Raw genomic sequence first — 24,820 nt, forward strand, 5'->3', positions numbered from 1 at the left:
TATATTTTCCTCTTGAACACCTATTGTACATACTAAATTTAAGTAACCATGGACGCGTTTAACAATTGGCGAATCGACATGATGGCTGTATGCCAAGGATGTTATGTCGTTTGATTATCAGTGTACTCTCTCCTCTCTTTCTTCAGAAAAAAACGGTTTCATGCGATGTGACGGGCGCGGGTGAAAACGATCGTGCGACGTTTATAAAAATTGGCGAATAACGGAAGCAATGGTTCTATCATCTATACTATCAAAGTCATCGCTATCGATATGTTTGAAAAATTTTGTCTGCGTGACATCAACGACGACAAAAGGCTCCATCAGAAGTCGACATACTCGTGCTTTACCGTCGACAGTTTTATCGAAAATTTTCGGAAGTAATAAAGGGAAACCTTTCGGAAAAGATGTAACTGCTGGCTCAGATTTACAGAAAGCAGTTAATTTTGTGTGAGCATCTTTGTTGTTATGCTTATATATTATATGATCATTTTTATTTTAACTATGGAATTTAATTTATATTTTAAGTTTAATTAAGCAATGAATCATATTTCGTCATACTCTTAATTAATTTAAAGATGTTGAATTTACATCTAACGAATTTGCAGTCTTCTAAAATATTTCTCTTATGTTACAACATAATTTATTTATAATTCTTTATTCTGAAACAATTTTATGACACATTTCTCCTCTTTGTAAAATAAAGTTTTTATTTTAAAAGTATATAATATAACAGTTTTATCAATGCATTATAATGCCGTATATATAATATAAATTGTTATTTGCATTGAATCTATATTTCCAACATAAATTTCTGATTAATAGAATATTTTTCATTATCTGATGTGATCTGTATTATCAATTTGATAATATAGATTTGAAATTTTTGTACTAGTAATTTGAAGCATAATTTAAGGAAATCTTTAAATAATATTATGATGTAACATTTCACCGGAATATTGAAGGAAAGCGAATTATTGGAATTTTAGTTCGCCATGCTTACGAGAAGAGCTCTTATGCAAGACCTCGGAACCAGTTAGAGACTGTTGTCATAAAGTCAGTATTGTCGGTGCTGGTATGGTTGGCGTTGCTGTTGCCAATGCGCTCCTCTTTCAAGTATTACAATCCTTTTTCTATCTATTGAAATTTTATCTTTTGGCTACTTATATTATGTTTATTTGTTGATTGTTTGTACTGAATTAAAAAATGCGTCAACAAATTAAAAATATTGAACAAATACAATCGAAAAAATATGTATAAGCACTATTATTGAATTATATTCTTATTATCGTGATATTCTTATTATCATAGATATTCTATCGTATGATTTAAAAAAAAATAAAGTTAATATTAAAATTTAATTTTGTAACGATATATTTTCAAAATTTTTATTATTGTTTTTATTTAATATTAGCGGATTACTTCGCACATTGCAATAGTAGATGCCTTTCCTAAAAAGCTGGAAGGCGAAGGAATGGATTATTGTCATTGTTCTGGATTGATAGGTGATCCAAAGATCGAGTATGATACAGGTGATAAATATATTGAAAATGTATTAATTATAGAATTGTAAATTGGTTTAATGATATTTTTATTCTACAAAATATAATAATTTTATATTTTACAAAAATAAATCTATTTGATCTCAACTTATCTCTCACTTATAATAATTATTTTTCTTTATTTATATCTATTAATATAAAAATTTCTTTCTTATAGATTTTTGTATAACAAGTAATTCGAAAGTCATAGTGATTTGTGCGGGTGTACGACCTTTGAAAGGCGAAAGTCGACTTAATTTGGTGCAAAGAAATACAGAGATATTGAAAAACATAATACCACCTCTAGCAAATTATAGTCCTAATGGAGTGTTTGTCATTATCAGCAATCCTGGTTAAAATAAATTTTTAAAACATCTTTATTTTGTAATTTTTATATATTGCAATTTGACTAACGCAAATGACTTTCTCGTTTAGTGGATATCTTGGCCTGGGTTACCTGGAAGCTGAGCGGATTTCCGGTCCAACAAGTAATTGGCAGTGGAACTCATCTGGATAGCTCAAGATTTCGCTATATGATTGGTAATCGATTAGGAATAGCGCCAAGTTCAGTTGGAGCATTTATGATCGGTGAACACGGGGACAGTATGGGTGAGTTCTCTCAATCTATATCTGACATTTGAAAATGAAAGGCGAGATGTTACGCATCAAGCCCAATGCCCTCATATATTAATATGATGTTTCGCTAGTTCCACTCTGGTCCGGAGTAAACGTTGCAGGAGTGCAGTTCCGCGATATTATCCCGAATATTGGTCTGGAGACGGATGATGAAAAGTGGTACGAAATAGCGCAACAAGTCGTAAAATTGTGAGTCTTTGATCATTTTATTCTAATTTCAATGAAGATATATTGCTAAAGTTTTCATCTCGTTCTATTAATATTAAAAAAATAATTGTAGAGTTCATAATGATGCCAACAAAAAAACATTTTCATAATATATCAAAGCAGTTTAGACAGTATTTTTAATTTCTTTAGTGGTCCGATGGTGCGGTGTTTAAAAGGATACTCAAATACGGCCATTGGACTTTCCGCAGTAGACATCATAATCGCAATATTACGCAATACGCAAGCGATTATACCAGTTTCAACTCTAGTACAGGTATATATTAATATGCCACGTTGCTCTCATTCCAAAAATAGTTTAATCATGAAGAAATCACTTTAAGTTAATTCGATAGAATTAATAGCAATTATCTCTTTCATATCTCTTTTTGCATAAAAAAATCTGGATATATGTGAATAAAATATAAATAATTCACAAAATTTTTAAAAGAAATAGCTGCTTAATTCAATTGATTAAATGTAAATTTATAGAAGATTCTAACATTCTATATACATAATCATTCTTTTAGGGTCATCATGATGTCTGCCACGATATCTTCCTGTCGCTACCTTGCTCGATTGGCGAAAATGGCATCACAAATATCATACGAATGCACATAACCGAATACGAGAAGAAACTGTTCCAGTCTTCGGCAAACATCGTGTATAACACACAGAAAGATATCAACATTAAATCTTGAACGATGGCATATGCACATGAGGCAAATGCGTTTAATTTCCTGTAAAAAGTTTTGTCAAGTATTATAAATTATTACGTAGCTTGTCCTTTGTTCTGTTACGCTCGTCACCGCAAAACTGTTTGCCGCACAATCTTTTTCCGACTCGTACAAGAACATCCGCGGTAACCGCGGAGATGCTCCGATTGTTAATTTATGTAAATCAGAAAGGAGACGATCACGATGGAATTTTTGAATAAAGTTTTTAAATTTACACAATAATTAGTTGATGAAATTTTTAAACAATTATTTACCTACTTAGTAACTAAAATTAAAAATTAAAAATTAAGAATTAATATATGACGTAAATAATTTATTTTGTAACTTAATAATATTTGGTATCTATGATGTTTTATTATACAACTCGCATCTTGTGTTTTTTCCGAGTAAAACTTTTCAAAGAATTAAAGTTGCATATTTTTGGGATTTTCCCGTTACGTTTAAAATTTATATTGGCAGCTCTGAGAGGTAAAGTAAGAGCACACGTCATCTCGAATTCTCACGACACGTGAAAGGTGACCGGTGGATGGTACCAGAAGGCCATGATTACGCCGTAGGCTAGGCCACGGCAAGGTGAGAGAAGAGTGTGAAAACCATGTGCAAGATGGCGTTTCAAAGTGCTCGACCTGTGTAATATTCATATGCATCTGAATAGACCCGAACAGGACCGTAAAAGAGTCTGGTCTATCCTTGGAGGTACAAAGTATCGAGTGTTACGACACATTCAGATTTATCACAAAAAATTATGCATACCGTAATTAGGTATTTTAATATACAAAGGTGTGACAACACAAAAAAAAAAAATGAATCAAAGTTAGCACGTGAAGAGTTGATATGTAGAAAGTTATTGTAATATATATATATATAATATCGTCATCAAGAGGCGAACTGTTCTCCTTTTACCCGTTACAAATCCACTTGAAAGACATGTCATCGATTTTGAAAGAGCAATTCCGCATAAACCGACATGTCATAAGTGCTTGTGATAGAGTTACATAAATTCTTAATTGACTTCAGACAACTACGTGACCAGGGGTTAATCTATAATAATATGATTCTTAAATTAATATCCAATTCTACAAAATGACATATCGTTTAGTTAGAATTAGTTGATTAATATTTCTGAAATTCAATAAGAGCATAGAAATGAAATTATCATTTAACGTTTGATGTTTATCCACTAATTTCTGGTTAATATCATTTATGATTTAAGATATCCATCACATTGACATTTAATCCGATGTTAATCTTTCTAATACTTTCATTTCTCAATTGTGAGATTCTCAAAAGAGAATGCATTAATTTCATATGTTTAATGTTTTATTTGATTTTCTCTTAGCAGGTTTTTAACGCTTTAAACTACATTTAACTTTATACATGCATGTATTCATCTCTAAGTTTGAAACATTAAAAAGATAAATATTTGAAATAGTAACACATTTGCGCGATCTCGAAGAGTTATAAATTTTTTATAATTATTAAATAATTATATAATTATATTTATTATTAAATAATTAAATAATTATATAATTATATTATTAAAAAATTATTAGAAATATATAATATACTTAAGTTTTTTTATTTTAAAAAGTTAATATATATATATAACTTTTTTTCATATTTAAACAAATTCAAGATTTGTACAAATTTCTATTCCAGAATTATCTTATCAACAAATACAGTCTAAGATAATATTTTGCAAAAATACAAAAATACATTTGAACATTTTGTTGAGTGCTTTTCATCTAATTTAAAATAAACTCTAATTTAAATACCTGCTCCAAGCAGATTCGACTAGAGATGGGTTCCGCAGGTGACGTTTACATTCCTGGCTCTCAGGTGGAGGTGGCACACAGCCGGGGTCCGTTCTCTGTTGGTCTCGCTGCTCGTCCAGTGGAGCTCAGTCAGTAGACAGTCGATCTGTCCGATCAGCTGGTTTCGTTCATTCGCGTGTTACAAAAGCTTCCTGATGGTAAGCCCATCACGAGCGACCAGATAGATCCCGGTGCCAATCTTCCCGGTGTACCTTCGAAGGGATTTTCGAACAGATCAGATCGATCGGGGATAATATAATATCGGCGGCTCAGCCGCATGTGCGCGAGTGTGCAGCATCTCCACCGGAAACACCAACGACACGGTGCGAGGGACCAAGTCATCCGTAGAAGAGGAAGAGACAGCAACGAGGGAGGAAGAAGAGGGTAGCAATTCAGGAAGGAAAGGTTCGCGCGCGCGGTCACACAGGAAATGACTATATCGTACGCGAGCGAAGTGCCGAACGGCTCCAGCTTTGGCTGCTTCTGGAGGATTCTGATCAAGTAAGTTCTCTCAGTCCGCTGTTTTCTCGTTACGGTTTTTAATGTTAGCTCGCTTCAATATGCTGAGTATGTTGCATATAAATTATATGCCGCATACATATAGATATGATTTCTTGTGGTCTACGTCAAACGTAGACACTAGAGCTGTCAAGTTGCTGGCGGTTGACAGATGGAACTGGTAACAGGCGCGTGGAGTCCCGGCAGGAAATATTTTTTTCTTTTTTTCTTCTTTCTCGGTCTTTATTGTTTGTCAAAAGTAGATATGTTACATTTTGTTTCGAACAGTATGTTATTTATAATTTACATAATTGAATTTCAAAAAATTTCATATCTTTTTTTCTTAAAGTTATTTGCTTTGTCAAATTTTTTATCAATTATAATCGATTATAAAAGTTCTAATAAGAGAGACCTACTTTTACTTTCGCTAAGTTGCATAAATTATAGTAATAGTATTTTTAACTGAAACTCGAACATGTGACCGCGGCTGTCGGCGTCGCGATTACGCGATCATTGCAAAACATAACATAAGTTTCGTGATATGAATTTGTCGAAGAACATCAGAATGTGTTGTGGAGAATTAAGATTTCGCCATGTATTCTTGATACAGCGTGGACCACGAAATTGGATCGCGCTTCTAAATATCTATATTGTCAGTATGCTGTGTAAGAAATTGCGCTATTGCGGCCGGCTGATCGTTGTGCAACTTTTAACTTTCGACTCAATGTGCTGCGCTTTCGATATATTATAGTTACATAGAAAGAGGAAAGAATAAATTCTTGAGTAAAAATTCGACAAATAATCGGGATGAAAAATATGAAGACTGGCCATATACATATATTAACATACATATACTATCACTCAGGTATTAATTAGAATTGATCAATAGACTCAGGCTAAATTAACTAGTCATATGTTTCGAAAACTAATCAATAAATTAACATGGTCAGTTAGCAAAATTGAACTCCGGAAATGTTCCAAATTTTTTTAACCGTCGAAACACGATTTGCACAAATCACAGGAGCGAAGCACGTAAAACCCGCTAGCACAGAAATGGTATTCAGTCAATGTTTGCTCGCGCGCTTTAAAGAAATAAGGTCGTCGATACGTCGATTTTAAACGTAACGGCGCACACAGCCAATGTGTGCTTGGAATATCGCTGCTGAAAATTATTGCACTACTACACGTGCCGATCTGCATGATATTGCTTATTTGCTACGCGATGGATAATGTTTATGATAAAGGGATTGGCTTAATAACACGAGCCGGACACGTGTTTGATCGAACGCATATATGTAAATCTAAACGCATCGTATGTTCAGAACACAGCGATACAGAATATCGCGATGTCATTGAGATCGTTTTTTCTGAATGATTAACCATGAGTGAAACATATGTGACATCTTATCTCTCGTAGCTATTTTTATTTAATTCCGGAAGAATATAATGAGGAAAATTTATTAATAACATACTAAAAATATTTCCGTTATTTCGCTAATATATGTACATTTTTTCAAAAGTCATATGAAAATGATGACAACAAGATATTAAAAATATCATTACTCATGATTTTAATTATAATTAATTATTAATTACACATTAACATAAATTTCTTAATACATTCTATATAATATGTTTTGTTAATGATAATATTAGATGTTTTGAAAAAAAGTTATATCTTGTCTGTATATAAAGTAAAAGAATCTGTCTCGTTAAAATTCAGAAATGTGTTTAACATAAATGAATTTTAGATATATTATCTTTATTTTAATGTTTTAATATTTAAAATATATTATTTTAATTTTAATTATATTATTTAATGCTATTAGTCATTTCATAGTTAAAAATTTTACTATTAAAAAGTTATTTGTCATTAAATCGTTATATAATCGTTCTCGTAAATTGGTGACATCAATGCTTGTCGAGAACGTTTCTACGCGACTCAGTGCCAGAGATTACATGTCAAATTAAATGTTATATAACTTGAAATTTTTTATGAAATATGATGTAGATATGAAAATAATATGCATGTAACGATCCAAGATGTTTAAATACAAAGACTGATTATTAAAAAATTTCCAAGAGCGACAAGCAGAATCACTTGATTAAATAGAATTCGTTTGACGCGATATGGCAATAACTGCTCGTCACGTATACAGCCATTTCTCAAATATAATCGCGAAATATGAACTTACCTTGTATCGTGTCGAAATAATAAACAAAAAAAAAGAAAGAAAGACACAAAGTGTAAATAAAAGTTGCACCGTTTTTTAAGTAACAAAACATTACACACTTCTTTTTGCAATACATGTAATTCTCTCTCTGGTCTTCATAATAACCGAAGAAACTATAAAACGGATATGTTAATTGTGTTTAAACTCGTTCGCATGACATTAACTACTACCGATATTATGAATGACTCGCGGAGAAACATATAGCAATTAAACTTATAAATTAAAATAATTTTCTCCCTATATTGTTGTATATAAAATATATATATATATATATATATATATGCAAAAAATTATTTTTATTATTGAGAAGAAGAGAGGGAGAGAGTAACAAAATCAAAATATGAAAGAAAATTTTTCTAGGAAACTTGCTTATATAATTCTCGATATATGACTAGTAAGAATAAAATCGATCAGGAAAAAAGTTGTTTATGCATAAAAGACACTTTTTTGTTTCTGTATATATGTTATATTGTATATAAGAAGCTCATATACATTACATATCTTGAGAAATAAATTCAAGCGTATAGTTGTGTGTATTCTGATATTAATTCAATACTATGCACTCTGTTGTTTTTCGCAAAAATGCATTTAATATGCTATGATCTTAGATCATAATAGCAGTTCACGGTGTCCTTGTCGAAGCCCGTTTGTTGACATTTCTACGACCTTTATACATTGCGTTCATGGATAGATGGTCTCGGTTTCTCTCCAAGCGCCTCGGTGGAAACGGCCTTAACGGCTTTCACGTAAGATCTCGCTTTCCTATGCGCGTTATACCACAACGCTATACAGTAGTTAAAGGAAAGACGACAGCGGTTGGTCTATAAATATACCAGAATGTCCAGGAATAGAAAATCTTTCGCGATAGCGTGCAAACGAGAGCGCGCGAATACCCTGTCAGTCGGTTTTTGACAGAAATTGTAATTAACTATAATTTGTGGAGAAAGGAATCTTTGATGGATGTTTTAATTTTTTTAATGATTTCCTATCTCGGATTATTTCAATTCTGGAAGCGTTGGTGATGGTGATCGTTTATCGAAAGGTATCATCCAAAAGAAAAAATAATTAGTAGCTACGCTATTTATAGCAGTGTAAAGCTGCTTATACCAGAGAAGCGAGCAATCCTACTTCTGTAACGTTTCATTGCTGGCGTTTTGCTCCTTTAGATGCAGCGAGCACGCGAAGCATTCCTTTTTTTTGTCCGCGTCTTCCGCGGTGATCCATACCAGCTTTCTTATCCGCCTACCGCGCACTTACTAGCAAAAGCAAAGAACACGATCGCCGATCTATAAATATCCAAGAGAGTCTCTGGAACATACTATAAATACATAGCCAATATCCAGGAATAGAAAATGCTCTTACCTGCTTTTCCAGTACGCTGATAGCGATCACGCGGGCGAATTCTCGCACGTAGAGTAGATCTGTTACGAGGTTGACGATACGATTGTTAGAACGATTTCTGTCGCGCGAAGAAGAGGTGCTCCTCATGTACGTGCATGGCTAAGGGCCAATTCCCTCGACTGCCGCCGGAGGTTAAATTCTTGAATCGAATTCCATCAATATTCTCGTGACTGTTTCGATATTTCTCTAATATTTTTTTTTGTTATATATAGAGTCTTAATTATATATTATTATCAAAATTATTTATTATATTTAACTGTCACTTGTAAAATATACTTTGTACAGCACAAAGGGAAAAATAATTTTTTAAGGAAAAAATATTTTTTCTAATATTTGTCATTTACTAGGAATTAAACATGCGGAATGTAAGAAACGTGTCGTGACATTAGCAATGCAGCACGAAAGCGAAACGATAGCCTAAAGTATTTTTATGGCTCATGATTATCGTCCGAAGCATGACGTTTGTTGCAACAAGTGCCTGCATGTACGGTTTTACAGCTGGCTCGATCACGCGCGCAAAATACTCGCAGCGCATGAACGGAACAATCCTGGCAGGCGAATCGCACGCGTGAAAGCAAGAACGGTTTCACGTTGCGCGAAGCTGGACGTCTAATTTAAAGACCGTTCGCATGCGATGTTTATCTTTACCGGATTTATCGAAAAGGAACAACAAATCAAGTGGCTTGAATCGATAACATTGGTAAAAATGTTGCCTTCAAATCGGCAGACGATGCGCAAGGCCAGTCTGCACGGGCAAAATTTGTGCAGATGTTTGCAGAATTACAAACAGCTCGTTGTGAAATGAAAAAGCGCGTGTCGTTAAACGATAGGCCAATCACGAAGAATGTCACGCACTTTATGTAGGACGTGAAATAAGACACTCATGTATGTCGAAAATGTTCTGGAAAAAATATGTTGGAATTATGGAATTACCAAGTTATTAAAATAATCGTAAGAAATGAAAACAGAGCGCAAAATTAATTATTCAGAGTTCCTGAGTATTTATAAGTGAATTTAGATTAAATCTATGTTATAGCATTTATTTGATATTTTTAATAAAATAAAATATATGTATAATATTTTTTTATTATATGTATCAAGAAAAATGTAATTATACAAAATGTCTATTTAATATATGGTGAATATATTGAATTGATATAATATAATTGAATGTATAATAAATCTTGATACACGGTATATGTATTTTATAATATTATTGCTATTAATATATAATAAGTGTTTCTTTTACACCTTACAATTTCGTATAAAATACTTTTAGTATACACACGTCATTAAAAAATATATTTATAGCATTATTTATTACTATATTATTAATCAAATATTGCGCACATTATAGAATCATATATAAGTAATTAAATGAATTTTCCATGTACATTAATTAAGAAATTTGTTAAAAAACTATTTTTAATTTAAAATTGAAAGTTAGTTTTTTGCAAAACAATTTCTAAAAAATAATAAAAATGGAAACAGTATAGTTTTAATTAAAAAAAAAAAGATTAATATAAATAAGTTACATTTCGAGAAGGTTATTTGATAGAAACTTATATTTAGAAATAAATAAACAATCGTCAATTTGATGCAAAGACAAGTGGAATTTATCTTATGTTAAATGATTTCAGAGACGGAAATACCTGTCTTTCGCCTGAGTGAAAGGAATGTCGAAATCACGTTACGTCCTTTTAATATATAATCTTCGATAAAAACGATGAAATTTGTCCAAAGTCTGAATGATGACTCATGTATTTATAATCATCTAAAGTCGCTTGTATTAAATCGTATTTAAATAATTCACTATATTACTTAAAACTGAAGATAATCGTGAGCTTCTACGTCACAGTACAGCTGTTACTTGTTGTTTTTTGCTTGTTATTTTTTTCAAAAATATTTCACAGTGATCGCTTTTACTTTGATCATATTGCATAGATGCTTATTTACTTCGTTTATGTCTAGATTTTGCGAGATCATTTTTGCGGTATCAGCTCTATTTTAATCATTATCTTTTTCTTATCTACGTAAGAGCCTTCCGCTTCTTTTCTTAATATTTTTCTAGTCAAAAGACTAAAAATAAAAATTTTATTTTTTTCTTTTATGTTGAGTAATTTTTTTTGCGTGCCGACATCTACGTGCTTTTTCGTCATTCATTTTTACTTGTCGCTTTTCTAATTTATTAGACAATTAGACCAGTAGAATTTATCTTGTCCAGCGACCAATAGAATTTACCTTATTGACTTCTTTCGAGAACTTTCTGTAGTTCATTTGTATCACAGACATCGATTAGTCACGTTCGAGCTTATGTATCGCGACAGATAAGTTCTATCGCGCTTGTTTTTGCGATGCTTCGCGACCGTTCTTTTGCGCGTTTGTCGTGGCCGGTCGCTTTGCGACCGAATGACAATGAGAAGACGAGCGAGAGGTGACGGTGGTCGGTACGCGTTTCGTTGCGCGCTGCACTTCGATCGCATGACATACATTTCGCTTACCTCGCTCGTCTTTCGTCGACCTCTCGCGCTTTTCACAAGCGGCAAGAGACGACAGACCGAGCCGGGTGCACGAATGCCGCTACACGATGCATTAAATTGCCTAGAAACCGGAGCTGACCCAGTGCCTCCGCCATCGGAGGGACCATCTCTATATAGCATGTGCGAGTTCCCGGACCGGTGGTCACACAACTTCGCAAAAGCTCTGTGTGTAAGTGTGCACGTATATTCGTTCATTCAAGAATTCACAAAGTCTTATCGTAATAGAAATAAAAGTATAATTTAGACCGAAAAAATTACATTGCAGAACGGTAAAAGGTATTTACTCAACTGTGTAGTTAGTGGTATACAATATAAGGAAATAGAAATTCGAGAATTTATGATTTATATTAAAAATATAGAAAAACAGTTTTATTATTTGCATAGATTTTAATGGAAATGTGTGTGCATTAAGATAGAACATCAGTAAACGGTATAAATGATTTATTTCATAGGAATATGCATAACTAATAAGAGTGCTTCCGGGCAAGACTCATCTGAATATATTCCAAATGTGCAAGTCATGGCTGACACACGGCGACTTTATTCACTTAACAGACGCGTTGAAAGGATTCGAAACGTCACTTGCTACCGTGAATGCGATAATTTTAAGTGTATTGTTTGCAATTATTACCATAATGTGTGTGTAGAAAGTACATAATTATGAATACGTTTAAATAGTGATATTAATCATCGTGTTTGATTTTCATTTAACAGTCTAGACTTTATGTTAAAATTGATATAGAATAATATCAGAAAAATTATATTTCTCCGAGTATTAAATGCGATTCATTTTCTTAAATTTTTAATTAAAAATTTGAATATTTTAATATGAGATTGATCATATATTTTCTCCCTGTATACTTTGACATAAAAATTTAGCATTGGTAAAAATTATTTCCTCGTAAAATACCCTCGTCGTTTACACTCGAAGGCAAAAAGGAACTTATTCTTTCTTCCGTCAAAAATTTCCATTGGTCCTTGATCAAACCAACGAATATCCGTACGTGAGTTAAACGACACGTTACAGGGACGCTTATCATTTCCTTGCAAGAAACAATGTTGAAGCAGGTGTTTCAATGACTGATTGACGCATGTCACGCACATTCGATTTCACTCAACTCCTAAAAGATGTAAAACAATTTGCGCGCATGACTTTCCGACAGTCTTTTTCAGGCAAATTATCGAGAAGCGTCCTCTCTGATACGTTAAATATTGATTGAAACATAATATTTTGAATTTCAGCTTAGTATAACATTAATCTCTCGATTAAGCACATTAACCGGATTTCCGCGGAAGTATTGCTCTCGAGGAAAAGTCCTAGAAATCTACGAAGAGAGGACGAACGAGGAGCATCACGCCGTGAAGCGTGACCGGCGTTAGTTATGCAACGTTTTGCTTGCGTCCTTGTTGCCCCAGCATTGGTATTATCTTGCTTAGAGCGAGGAATCAATTACAATTTGTTGCCTTGATGATAGTATCTTTCCGAAAGGTGAAGGAAAGAGAGAGGGAGACCCTTGGCACTCCCGATCAATTAGTATGCCATCGTTGTTTTTGGAAAGAGGCGCGAAATTTTCATTCGATCGGTAGAAACAAGACGTTGAGAAAAATTATTACAACAAGAGTTGTAAAAAATTGTCAATGATTTATTGACACAGTTTAACCGCAGACACATTTATCATTCGCGAGATTTTCAAAAGTATCCTACAATGACTATTAAAATCTTAGTTTAAACGTTATGTAAGGTACACAGCACTAACTCATAAATTAAACGATAATTAACACATAAATATTCGTGAGAATTTGCTTGTTATCACTATAATTGCGTGTATAGTGTAACTTCGAGATTTCTGGATATGTTCGCACGAGTATCTCCTCGATAAATTTTGATCACCATAATTCTTACGCTGATATCTTTCAATCATAATTTTAACATTGTATAAGACATATCGTTAAGGATGTTAATATTTTATTTGGCGGTCATATTATGCTTGACAAATTTGACAATTAAGTCGTATTTTAATCTTGTTGCTAACATATTGTTGAATATATATATATATATATATATATATATATATATATATATACATATATATAACTATAATTAAAAGAGAATTATCTACAATGGATCAGAACAACTGACTCTCCTACTGATTTATGATTGCAAACATATTTTGAAGTTAATCGCATCGTTTTTACTCTAAGAATTGATTTTTGTTTTGTCTCAATAATTTTCGACGGTCTTTTATTAACTATTTATAAATTAGAATATTATATTTCTAAATAGAAATTAATCTTTGATCACGTAATTAAATTATAATATCTCTTTAAATGAGCCTCTAAATCACTTAATGATCGTAAAAAGGCGAGACAGGTGTTTGGCGCGACTTGAGCTGATAACGCAACTCGGGGCATACGCAACAGTGTGCTTACTGTGTACGCATAACCGCGCTTCTCGCGTCGCGAAACTTAAGATACAAGGCTGCTCGTAACTATGTCACTGTCAATCAAACTCATCGGTATGTATAATGCTCACCAAACGCAGCCGTGTTATGCCAGGATACTTAATTATTTTCATGGTCCGAGACGCACGATATATCGAAAAAAAGACCTTACTATGTATATGTCATTATACCAAAATCGGTTATGTTGTCAATTAATTTATCATTAAGCTACCAGTAAACATATATATACTGATAATGCCATAAAAATTTAATTGAAATTTGTCTGCAATGTGTATCTTTCTTAAAACAGAATTATTACTTTCCGGTTAAATATGCTTTTAAGCAATAAAGATTATTTTTTAGCAGTTGTATTTCAAAATTATTCTGTCTGTTTGCGGAAGATTGTCGATCTTTGATCGCGACAAAAACTTGGTGTATCATATTATAATGACATGCAAATGAAAATATAAATCTAAAATAGTATAAAGGCCTATTGATTTAACATTGGATAAACATTCTTTAAATTACTTTTAGGAATTGCAGAAAATTTTAGTAACGATTGCTTTTTTTCAATAATAGTATATTTTAATTAATATATATAATATAATAATTATAACATAATAATTGATATATAATATAACATCAGATAAATTAATTAAATTATAAGATTAAGCAATAAAATTAATTAATTAAATTAAATATAAAATTAATTATTAATATTAATTAATTAAACTACATACTTATCTCATATATATATAATAATACATGTAAACTTACAGATTAAATGTTTTGTTTCGACTTTAATTTCGGCCATACAATTCTTATAGTAAATTGATATAAAATCATTATATAGCATTGACTCATTAGTAATCCAAACAATCGAACGTTCGTCATTTTCCGTGCCAACTGTGGATAAGACCGACCTTGCTACATGCTCGAGTATAATTTTTAGCGCCGAGATAGATGCCCATCACGCAGCTCGATTAATTCGTTAGTAGCTGCGATTGATGTTAATCATCTACTGGCATTATGTAAACGCGGAGGAAGCTGACTCTCGCTCATAGCACTCGGGCGTTTCGTGTACTTCCGTGCGAGTCGCGTTAAGACTTTCCTGTAATTAATCAGCGCACCTTCTAACTGCGCCTCGAAAATTGCGCTTATTTTTATTTCTTTCTTGGAGTTCTATTAAGAGCAGCCATAATTTTTGCATACACTGCATGCCCCAATTTATTTATACATGAAAGATTACGTATGGGACAAAAAATCTAAAAGTGTTAAATAACGAACTACATTTTTTTTAAGTTTAAGTGTTCTCATTAAATAATTTGAAAGTTACACGACATAGAAATAGCCTTAACTGCATTAAGAGTCTCATAATAATCCTTACGTATTATGTTATATGATATAACATATAAAGTATGTAAAATGTCATATGTAATATATGTAATGTGACATATGTAATGTATGTAATGGGTGCTAAAATTGCATATACTTGGTATATTTGCCTTTTATATGATACAAGGCTAAAATGTATTAAATATTAGACATTATTACTCATAAGCGATTTACAGGACTCGCGAATCAATGAGTTCGTAGCATACGTTGGAAGATTATATAATTCATATTCATTAACATGGCAATTATTGAATGACTCGAGTGATGTTCTCCCTTCACAACAACACGAACAGCACGAATCATCGCGTTCTGAGAAAAATACGGAAGCAGTTAAATCATTGAAATCGACGCTATTCTTCTAACATCCGTTACTACTTTATTAATTACTATGTTAGATTCAACATTTCTTAGCGTAAGAATAATGCATATTTTTTTATTAAGATTTACATTTTCTTTATACAATTGATCTTATAATTTTAGGAAATATTTTATTTTAATTCCTACAAGGAATATAGTGATGAATTTGCATTATTACTAATTTTAAATATATTTATAGCATTAAACAAATTTAAGTCGTGATTGTTCGCAATTCAGCTATGAATCATTTGTTTATCCGATGGCATGACGTATTTATTTCATGAACTTTAAATTTAACATAATGTTATGATATTTTGTTAATTAACTAATACCCTCATAACTATAATATTAATAAATTGTAATATTAATAAAAGTATAATAAAAATTGCATAAGTTTTACAATATTGTTTTTTTTCAATTAAAAATTATCGAAAGGTATATATCATATATAAAATATTTATATTTAAAAATATCATAGGTAAAATATTATATAATTCTATTAATAAAATTGTGTTTGTATTTTAAAGAGAACTCGAATATAAGAGTTGGGCGACTATGCCCTCAAAAGAAGCGGATTCAACCCACGAATATTTTCACTTTGACTTGAACTTTTCGAAACACCTGTTTTTCAACTTAGCCTTCGTAACAATATTTATCGCAATTCGTAGGTTCTTGCCATGTTTTTACACGTGGCTCAATATATGTGGGCGGATAATTTTAATCGTTCCCTTTTTGGTCCTCCTCTCTACTGTACTTATAATTTTTAAAACTAGAGATTCGAGTGTATATTTATATAATAATGATTTATGTATCATTCAATAATATATATGTTCAATGCATACTTTAAATAAAACGTAAAGCATTTCACATCAAGTAATATAATAAACTATTCCGTGACACAGCGTATTATTTAAAATAACAAGTTTTTTCAATAATAATTAGAAAATAATAATTATTTATTTTTTAAGTAAGACAATTTTTAGAAAAAGTCGCTCCCAATGAAATGGTTGAATATTTTAGAAAACATTGTTATATTACGTTGAATTAAACATTTCAAATATATAAATTTAAGCATGCATTTTTCTGTGCAATTTATGTTATTTAGTTTAGTTTCAGAAACCAAATGCAGTATATATTTTTGGTAATGATACTTTTTTACATTTTTAATATCTCTTTTTAGAGGCTACCATTTTATAGCATTTTGATAATACATTATATATATTTTATTTGAAAATTATATGATGTAATAAACACAATAATAACAATCTGCGATAAAGACTTCAAATCAATTGAGTTTAGAGTAAATAGCTCAAAAAAAATATTGACAATGATTTGCTTTTGTCAAGAATCAATATTGATATAATCACGCATCATCAATTAGCGAATTACCGTGGCGCATAATATATTACGGAAGTATTATAAGACAGAAGGAAAAAGAAAGAGAAGACAAATTGCAAAAAAGGATCTTTCTTGCGCTCGCATGTGAATCTTCTCTTCGATCGTCGAGGAATTCAATTCGATTACCGTATGAGACGAGTATACTATAAATAAGGTATTGATGTTGCGGTAAAAGGATCGACACTCGGTGCCTTCGCCATTATACATAACTTTAGTCAAAGAAATTTCTATCTTGCCGCTCGAAGTCCATGTCGCGTATTGTTTTGGTCGTAATACGAAGGACAGAGACAAAAAAGAATACACATACTATGCTACAGCAGAATTATCGCATTTCTTCTCGACACAAGCCATACACGGTCCAGTCCTATTCATCCCGGGAGGATTGTGTTATTTTCTTTCGTTTCTTTTTCGTCGAAGCCCCGTGTTTCTTGCGAAGGACGTATTTTGCAGGAACGTATCTATAAGTAGTTAGTACTCTTTTCTTGACAGTATAAAGATGAAAGAAAAGAAAAATCAACAGAGAAGAGAAAGATTAACAAAGAACTCGTTTTATTATCGTTTCAAAATTAACTTAATTAACACGTTCATTTAAAAACAATGTTTCAATGTTAAATTGCAAAGAGATATAAGAAATCGCAGAAATATCGTAAACAGCGTAAAATGTTGTCACGAGATTTAAAGTCTTTGTTTCTAATCATCAGATTTAGCAGATACTAATAATCTGCATTTTTTATTGTTTTGAAAAATATGATTATTAAAAAGCAAACATTTTTTAGAATTTATTGCAGAAACTGACAATAAAAATGATTTAACAGTTTTAACAATTGCGTTATACTTATATCAATACATATAATATTTTTACAATCGCCATTACTGCGATAATATAAAATTTTATAGAACCTTTCTTCTTTCTACTTCTCTTTTCTTTGATATTATTATAATTTTAAAACTATCATATTATGCAAATGTAAATGCATAGGAAGTGTTAACATTTTACATACATTACATACATTTAAATCTTAAATTATACTTTTAAATCTTGACTATAAAAAGAAAACGGCAACTTTAATCAAATGGATTTATCTTAAGTCACAAACACAATATAAAAATTGTGGATCATCGACTATTCTTCTATTCTGCAGCGCTTAAGTATTCAAATCACGAAAGCTGAACCGAATGCATCTGAGCTCAATGACCATGATCACGTATATAACTCACGAGAAAACATATAAGTACACCTTGGCAGTGACTTGACTGATCGTGAAGTTGTTACGTCGATTTCCAAATACAGTTTGATTGGCAAAATTGGCCGGCAATAAATAACCTTAGTTCAACGAACAGAAGCATCGATGCAGAAACTGCTCGGTTGAAGATGGCATGAGATGGAGGCACATCAGTTATTCTGTTTACGAATGATGATCCGTTAATGTCTTTCTGACTCAATTGACGTTTACGTAGATCCATAAGGCTCGTGGAACATTGAGCACATCAAAGATTAGAGATTATATGTATAATGCTACGATGCGGATATTAAAAATACTTAAAACCAAAATAATATAAGCGTGAATTTGGTAGGATTTAGATATCTTATATAAAAAAATAAATCCTGATTTATGTTCTAATTATAAAAAAAACTTGATATATTTCTTTATACTTTAATTATAGAGAAAAGGTAAAAGCATATGAAATATAAAATATTTGTGTTTTCAAGTCATATATTGTATATAAAATTAGATGTATTTGTAATTTTATCAAGTGCACAACTATTTAAAATTTCTTGAGCACAATCCGATATTAATATGCAGGTTATAGATTGTTACATGCATTCAATATTTTTTTCTTTCCCTTTTCTTCTAGAGAATTAGAAATATATAAAAATGCAAATTTCACACAATTAGTAAAGAGTTAGTGGTCAGTACGATCATTTTCAGTTAATGAACACATCCGTCATGAGTTATAACAAGGACAGATGCTGTGCAACATCTTAATTACTCACAGTTAATTAAGAGATTCTCATTGTCGATAATATATCTCTAATGACAGGAAAAAATCTGATGTCTTTATTTAATGATATCTATTAATTAAAATGTGTGTTTTTTCAAACAATACGGATAATTTATACTTGATTATTTCTCTGAAATATAATATTGTGGAATAAAATACAAAGATTTTTTTAAATTGATATCTTCCTGCATAAATAATTAATAATAAGATATATATTTATAATTACATCAACAAATGACATATATCAAAGAAAGCATTAAAATAAAAATGTAATAAAAAGTTTATTCAGCGATTTATGATTATTGACGCGCTATATTATTTTTTCATCTTTTCATCTTACAATACGTGACTTTGCCACGCATATATTATATCGAGAGATTTTCGAAAGTGTTTTTTTACAATCGCTTTCACCTGATCCGTCTCATTGTTCTCACAGTCGTCAACCCACCTGAAACCTTGTATATGAACTCATCTCATCTTTCAAAGCATGTAATAATCACTTATCTTGAAATACAAAGAAAATATTATACATTATCTGGATAGCACATATTTATATACTGTGTTAAATATTTAAGATCCCATGTCGATACATTATATTATCTTGCAATAGATCAGACAGGATTCATACGTTTAACATTTATTCGACAAAAGATTTTGCACGGTTACGTCAAGCATGACTATCAATTCAAGCAGCGTGGAGAAATGAAGAAGGATAGACATAGTAAGAATTGAAGAAACAAAATTGTGCAACATACCGAAGCATAGCGTGCTTGTCTGGTCGACAAGAGCGATAAAAGGCCTTGGCGAGCCTTGACCGGTGGACCGTTACTTTACGCCATCCACAGCAGCTTGGACTCCCTATTTTCTTCTTACAGACCGATGTAATGTCTGCTCATTCATTCCAGTTTCTCAGTAAAATCATCATTTATCTATTTTCCGTTTTTTCTTAATAATGTATTGATTATATATAAAAATATAATAGTCACGTCGGATTAAATGCATAACGATCAAAATGCCAGGTTGTTATAAAGGAAAAGAAAATATTCTATAAAAGATTCAATTTTCTTAATGATTAACAAGAGAGATAGCCGCTATTTCCGCAGATCTCGGTATGATATATGTCAATGTAAATTACGAGCTATATTGTGTAATAGTCTTCATTCATATAAAATCATATTGCTTTACTACTACTTGACTACAGTTTTAGAATAAAAGTCAATGATTCTCAATTGATATTGTTTTTAATTAATTTTAATTTTAATTATCTTTAAGTATAACTATAGCTATTACAATTTTTAATATTTTTATTTATATACAAACTTTTATTTACACATGACATATATAATATATTATGTATTTTGTTGAAGAATGATAAAATACTGTTTACAAAAAGTATTTTTGTAAGTCTTATACTAATAAACTCTTTTACTTTATCCTTACATGACGAGATAAAATTTTACTTGTGTAAACATTGCATCTCTTGTATTAGGAAATTTACGTGCGAATATTAACAGAGTATTCGAAAACATATGCATGATTCTTTATTAATATTGTTTTTACTTACAATTACTATCATAAGCTTTAAAAAGCTATCTATACATATATGTATACATATATAAGACATCTTTGCGGAGCGAATTGCATTAAAACTGACGCAGTTAGAGAGCGATATATATCCTACATAATAGACTGTATGAACGTAGATTATTGTTACCTCCTGGTTTGCGAGGCAGCGCGGCAGTGACTCACGTTTCAGTAATATTTAGCATTCCGCTTGTGATATCAATGCGCTTATAGCGAACTCAATCACTTCCTACATAACTTTTTGATCGCTCTATGATCTAGACAAACCGATATTACATTCAAGACCTTATTGTTATTAGAAAATTTATTTATGCATTATAAGATGATTTTATGTTTTGTGAACATTTCAATTTTTATCTCAATTAATTTCCATGATATTATGCATTATATTGAAATATGAGTACAGTTTGAGAATGTTCCTTTACAATATTTGTCTGATTGTCACTTTGTATTATATTTCCTTAGCTTATTAACTATATATTTAAGCACTTGATATAAAATTCGAATTTTTGATAATGATTTTCCTTTCTCTCTTTTTTCTCCATTCTTTTAATTTTTAAAAAAATAAAAGCTAATTTATAAAATATTAAATTATTTTATAACTATTTGTATATTATATATTGAATATATACACACACACACACACACATATATATATATATATATATATATATATATATATATATAACATATACTTTATTGATTTTATAATAGAATATTATTTATGATTGACAAGAGCAAAACTAAAAAAAAAATATGAGTATACATTATCTTTAATATTTTAACGTTATTCAAAAGAAGTATTATTAAATTTACATATACTTTTACATTTTAAATATAAAGTTTCAACACGTGTTGACAACTAATCGGTAGCTTGATTATTTTGTTTCACAGCGAATTGTTATATACAAAAGTAGTTTTATTAAAATTTTATACAAACTTCTTGCCTGTCAAATGTTACCGTTTTATCAATAAATATTGTTGCAAAGATAAGACATATATATTATTGTTACAACATTACTGTAACATATATTATTGCTAACAAGCCTAAAGACCATCATATGTTGTTCTAGCGTGACAAGTGGTTAAAAGACGTTTAAAAGACATTTGAAAAATTAAAATGTCTAATAAACATCTTTACGATGATGTTACACATTTGTACTGAAATATTATTACTTAATGATTACAAAATGGACTTTTTAGCGTCATTATGTGTTTCAGCATTGTTTGAAAAGCACATTTGATATATAACTATGCAATTTATATCTGGCACGACTCAGATACTGTCTGGTGATATAGAAACTATCAAGACACATCTAACGAATCCTTGAACGATTTTCCGCTGAAATCACGAGACGCGCAGAGAAAGAATTAAAAAGGAAACGCTTTTAAATTGCCGGGCGTTATGCTATAACTATCTTGCATAAACGCTTGATATATGGTTAGCTAGCGTGCAGCCATCGCACAACGTTCGCCCATTCACTCGGGAAACTGTCATTGACGTTCACTCGCACATCAACCTTTACGACCCAAACGCGTCAACGTCTTCCTAAACCCGTTATCGCGAAGTCGACATCGTTTCATCGATAATTAAAAAAATGTGTCTCGTGGCGATGCGCTAATTTATGATCCTTAAACACGATACTTTATGAGAGGCAAACCGCATTATTCATTGAGATGGAACACTTTCTGGTATGAGTTTTTTTTATAATGCGCTCTATTATGTTGTTCGACGAAATGGAGAATTGCCAGCAAAGTAAAAAGTGAGTTTTATCGAGCGCGTTCAAAAAATGTGAAGTATGAATGTTATAGCATATAAGTCACGAGATTTGCATTATGAACTTGCTGATAGAAGTACAAGAGAGAGAGAGAGAGAGTGTGTGTGTGTGTGTGTTATATTAGCCATTATTTAATATTAAAAATAAAAATGTCATTAAAATGTGTTATGCTTGACTTAATTATTTTTCACCCAAATTATATACAATAATAATAATATTATTTTATTTATATTATATATAATAACATATATAATAAATATATATACATATATATATATATACATATATATATATATATATATATATATATATATGCGTGAAACGTATTTTCTAGAATTACGATTAAAATGACTATGTTACTATTAATCACAATTTCATATATAATATATATTGACATACTAATGTTAAATTAAATGATAAACTTGCAATACGAGCTATATTAGAGCTATGTTAGTTGATTAGAATAATCTGTTAAACTGTATTATGTGTTAATTCACAATTATAATTACCAGTTAGACAAGATTTAAAGGATATCCGTCGACCTAGATTTTCTATATGTAAGCCTCTTTTTTTCTCTTCTAAGTACTTGATTATTAATAAAATTGAAAAATTATTGCTAATCTCGGATTCGAAGATGAGTTTTATTTTTTCAATTTTAACAAAACAGATATTATCTTTCTATTACAAATGCAACATATTTTTTGCATACATTAAATGAGCAGTCAAGAATTGTGCAAGAGATAATCACCGAATAATTTTTATTCATGATTAATCTTATCCGAGAATTTTAATAAAAGAAGAAACAGAGTGATGTATAATCTTGCCCACCAAGGTGATGCATTGAGCTTCTAACTAAATGAAATATGAATATCTGATATGCAAATTTCTGTCCCATCAAATTCAGTATTTTAGACACCGCCCTTCAACCATGAAGATTTAATCAGTATGGAATTCGAATGCATTAATTTGCTACATCTAACATTTTTAATGCTACTCAATCAAAGATTAACAATATTGATAATTCAAGTGATTTTACATGTAATTGGAAATTTCATCACGTCGTAGCGACCAATCTTTAATGCTGTACAGAGTATTCCTTATCCTTGGAAAGAAATCGGCAAAGGTCAGCGAACAAACTTCGTGGATTGATTAACGATACGACAATGACTTCTACCGATCGCACACCTACGCCGATGTAATGGCTTTATGTTACCCATGTACGTATGTACGTATTTATCGTGCGTGGAGGGATTTGCAGGCGTGTACGCAACAATGTATGAAAAGTATGGGGATATTGCCTCCTACCATGACCTACTGACACACAAATAATGAAATAATTATACGATAACCTTACTCGTCGTTATCGAATATCTTTTATCTTTTAAGATAGGTGCCTCCTCGTACATCTATCTACGAAACTAAAAGTGATCGCTGCAGCTTTCATATTTTCCCTGCTGACACGCTGCACTTTGCATGCATCTATGGTATTATATAATAACTGATAAATATTACCGAGAAAATGCAAATTAAGATTCAATGCAATTCTATTATATTTACATAGGTTCTGTTTACAACAAAGTTTCGCAATGTGTTTCAAAAATGTTGAAATTCAATCGAATTAATTTAAAGAGTGTGTAAGATGTTGTCATACTTTCACTTTATGAGATCTAGAAATTTTTTGCATAGTGATGATAATTGTATACATAATATTTGTGTGTATATTGTAGTATTTTTTGTGTATATTTGTATTTATATAGTTATATGTATTAAGAATAAACTTTTAATGATAAATTTTCTCTAATAGCACTTAATTATTGTGTAAAAATAACTGCGAGATTTCGCAGTTATAACATAAACACGTTTTTTGAAGTATCTTTCTTAATACAACTATGATAATTTTTATTTAATTTATATGAAAACAAAATTTTGATAAGAAATACATTTGGTATGATTCAGTATTAAAGAGTGATTCAAATATATTAAAATTAATAGAGAGAAGAAAAAAGAAAAAAATTTTTTTAATCTAAGTTTTTACAAATGTTTTAAACAATTCTAAATTTTTCTATATTTTTTAAATTTTCCTTGAAATACCTGTTAGATTGTTAATTTAGTAATAAAGGTTTTCTTTTAAAGTACTCTTCAATAATTAATTTTGTAAGAAAAATTTAAAACAATTATAATATATTGCAAATAAATAAATATATATATATATATATATATATATGTGTGTGTATGTGTGTGTATGTATGTATATAGTGATA

At 30.8% G+C, this 24,820-nt stretch overlaps 2 protein-coding genes across 2 annotated transcripts in view; both read left to right on the forward strand.

The window, feature by feature from the left end:
• The first annotated feature begins 37 nt into the window (after positions 1 to 37).
• On the forward strand, positions 38 to 3,361 carry LOC140662773 (L-lactate dehydrogenase). The gene is made up of 8 exons (XM_072886400.1): positions 38 to 447; positions 987 to 1,113; positions 1,412 to 1,529; positions 1,717 to 1,890; positions 1,974 to 2,147; positions 2,246 to 2,363; positions 2,532 to 2,655; positions 2,909 to 3,361. Exons 1-8 carry the CDS (start codon positions 230 to 232, stop codon positions 3,077 to 3,079), a joined length of 1,224 nt encoding a protein of 407 aa, XP_072742501.1. The 5' UTR covers positions 38 to 229; the 3' UTR covers positions 3,080 to 3,361.
• A 1,640-nt stretch (positions 3,362 to 5,001) lies between these two features.
• Best2 (bestrophin family protein) overlaps positions 5,002 to 24,820 on the forward strand; it is a 51,120-nt gene continuing 31,301 nt past the window's right edge. Inside the window, exon 1 of the mRNA XM_072911377.1 lies at positions 5,002 to 5,430. Coding sequence (XP_072767478.1) covers positions 5,360 to 5,430 — 71 coding nt within the window. The 5' untranslated portion in view covers positions 5,002 to 5,359. The remainder of the gene's footprint in view (positions 5,431 to 24,820) is intronic.

Source organism: Anoplolepis gracilipes, chromosome 2, assembly GCF_047496725.1.
Source record: "Anoplolepis gracilipes chromosome 2, ASM4749672v1, whole genome shotgun sequence".
Taxonomy (NCBI): Eukaryota; Metazoa; Arthropoda; class Insecta; order Hymenoptera; family Formicidae; genus Anoplolepis; species Anoplolepis gracilipes.

What these genes read in the sequence shown, in the direction of transcription:
- LOC140662773 (XM_072886400.1), top strand. Translation starts at nt 230, where the DNA reads ATGGTTCTATCATCTATACTATCAAAGTCATCGCTATCGATATGTTTG. An exon ending in CAGAAAGCAGTTAATTTTGT is followed by an intron (nt 448 to 986) that starts GTGAGCATCTTT and finishes TTGGAATTTTAG; the next exon opens with TTCGCCATGCTTACGAGAAG. An exon ending in AAAGATCGAGTATGATACAG is followed by an intron (nt 1,530 to 1,716) that starts GTGATAAATATA and finishes TCTTTCTTATAG; the next exon opens with ATTTTTGTATAACAAGTAAT.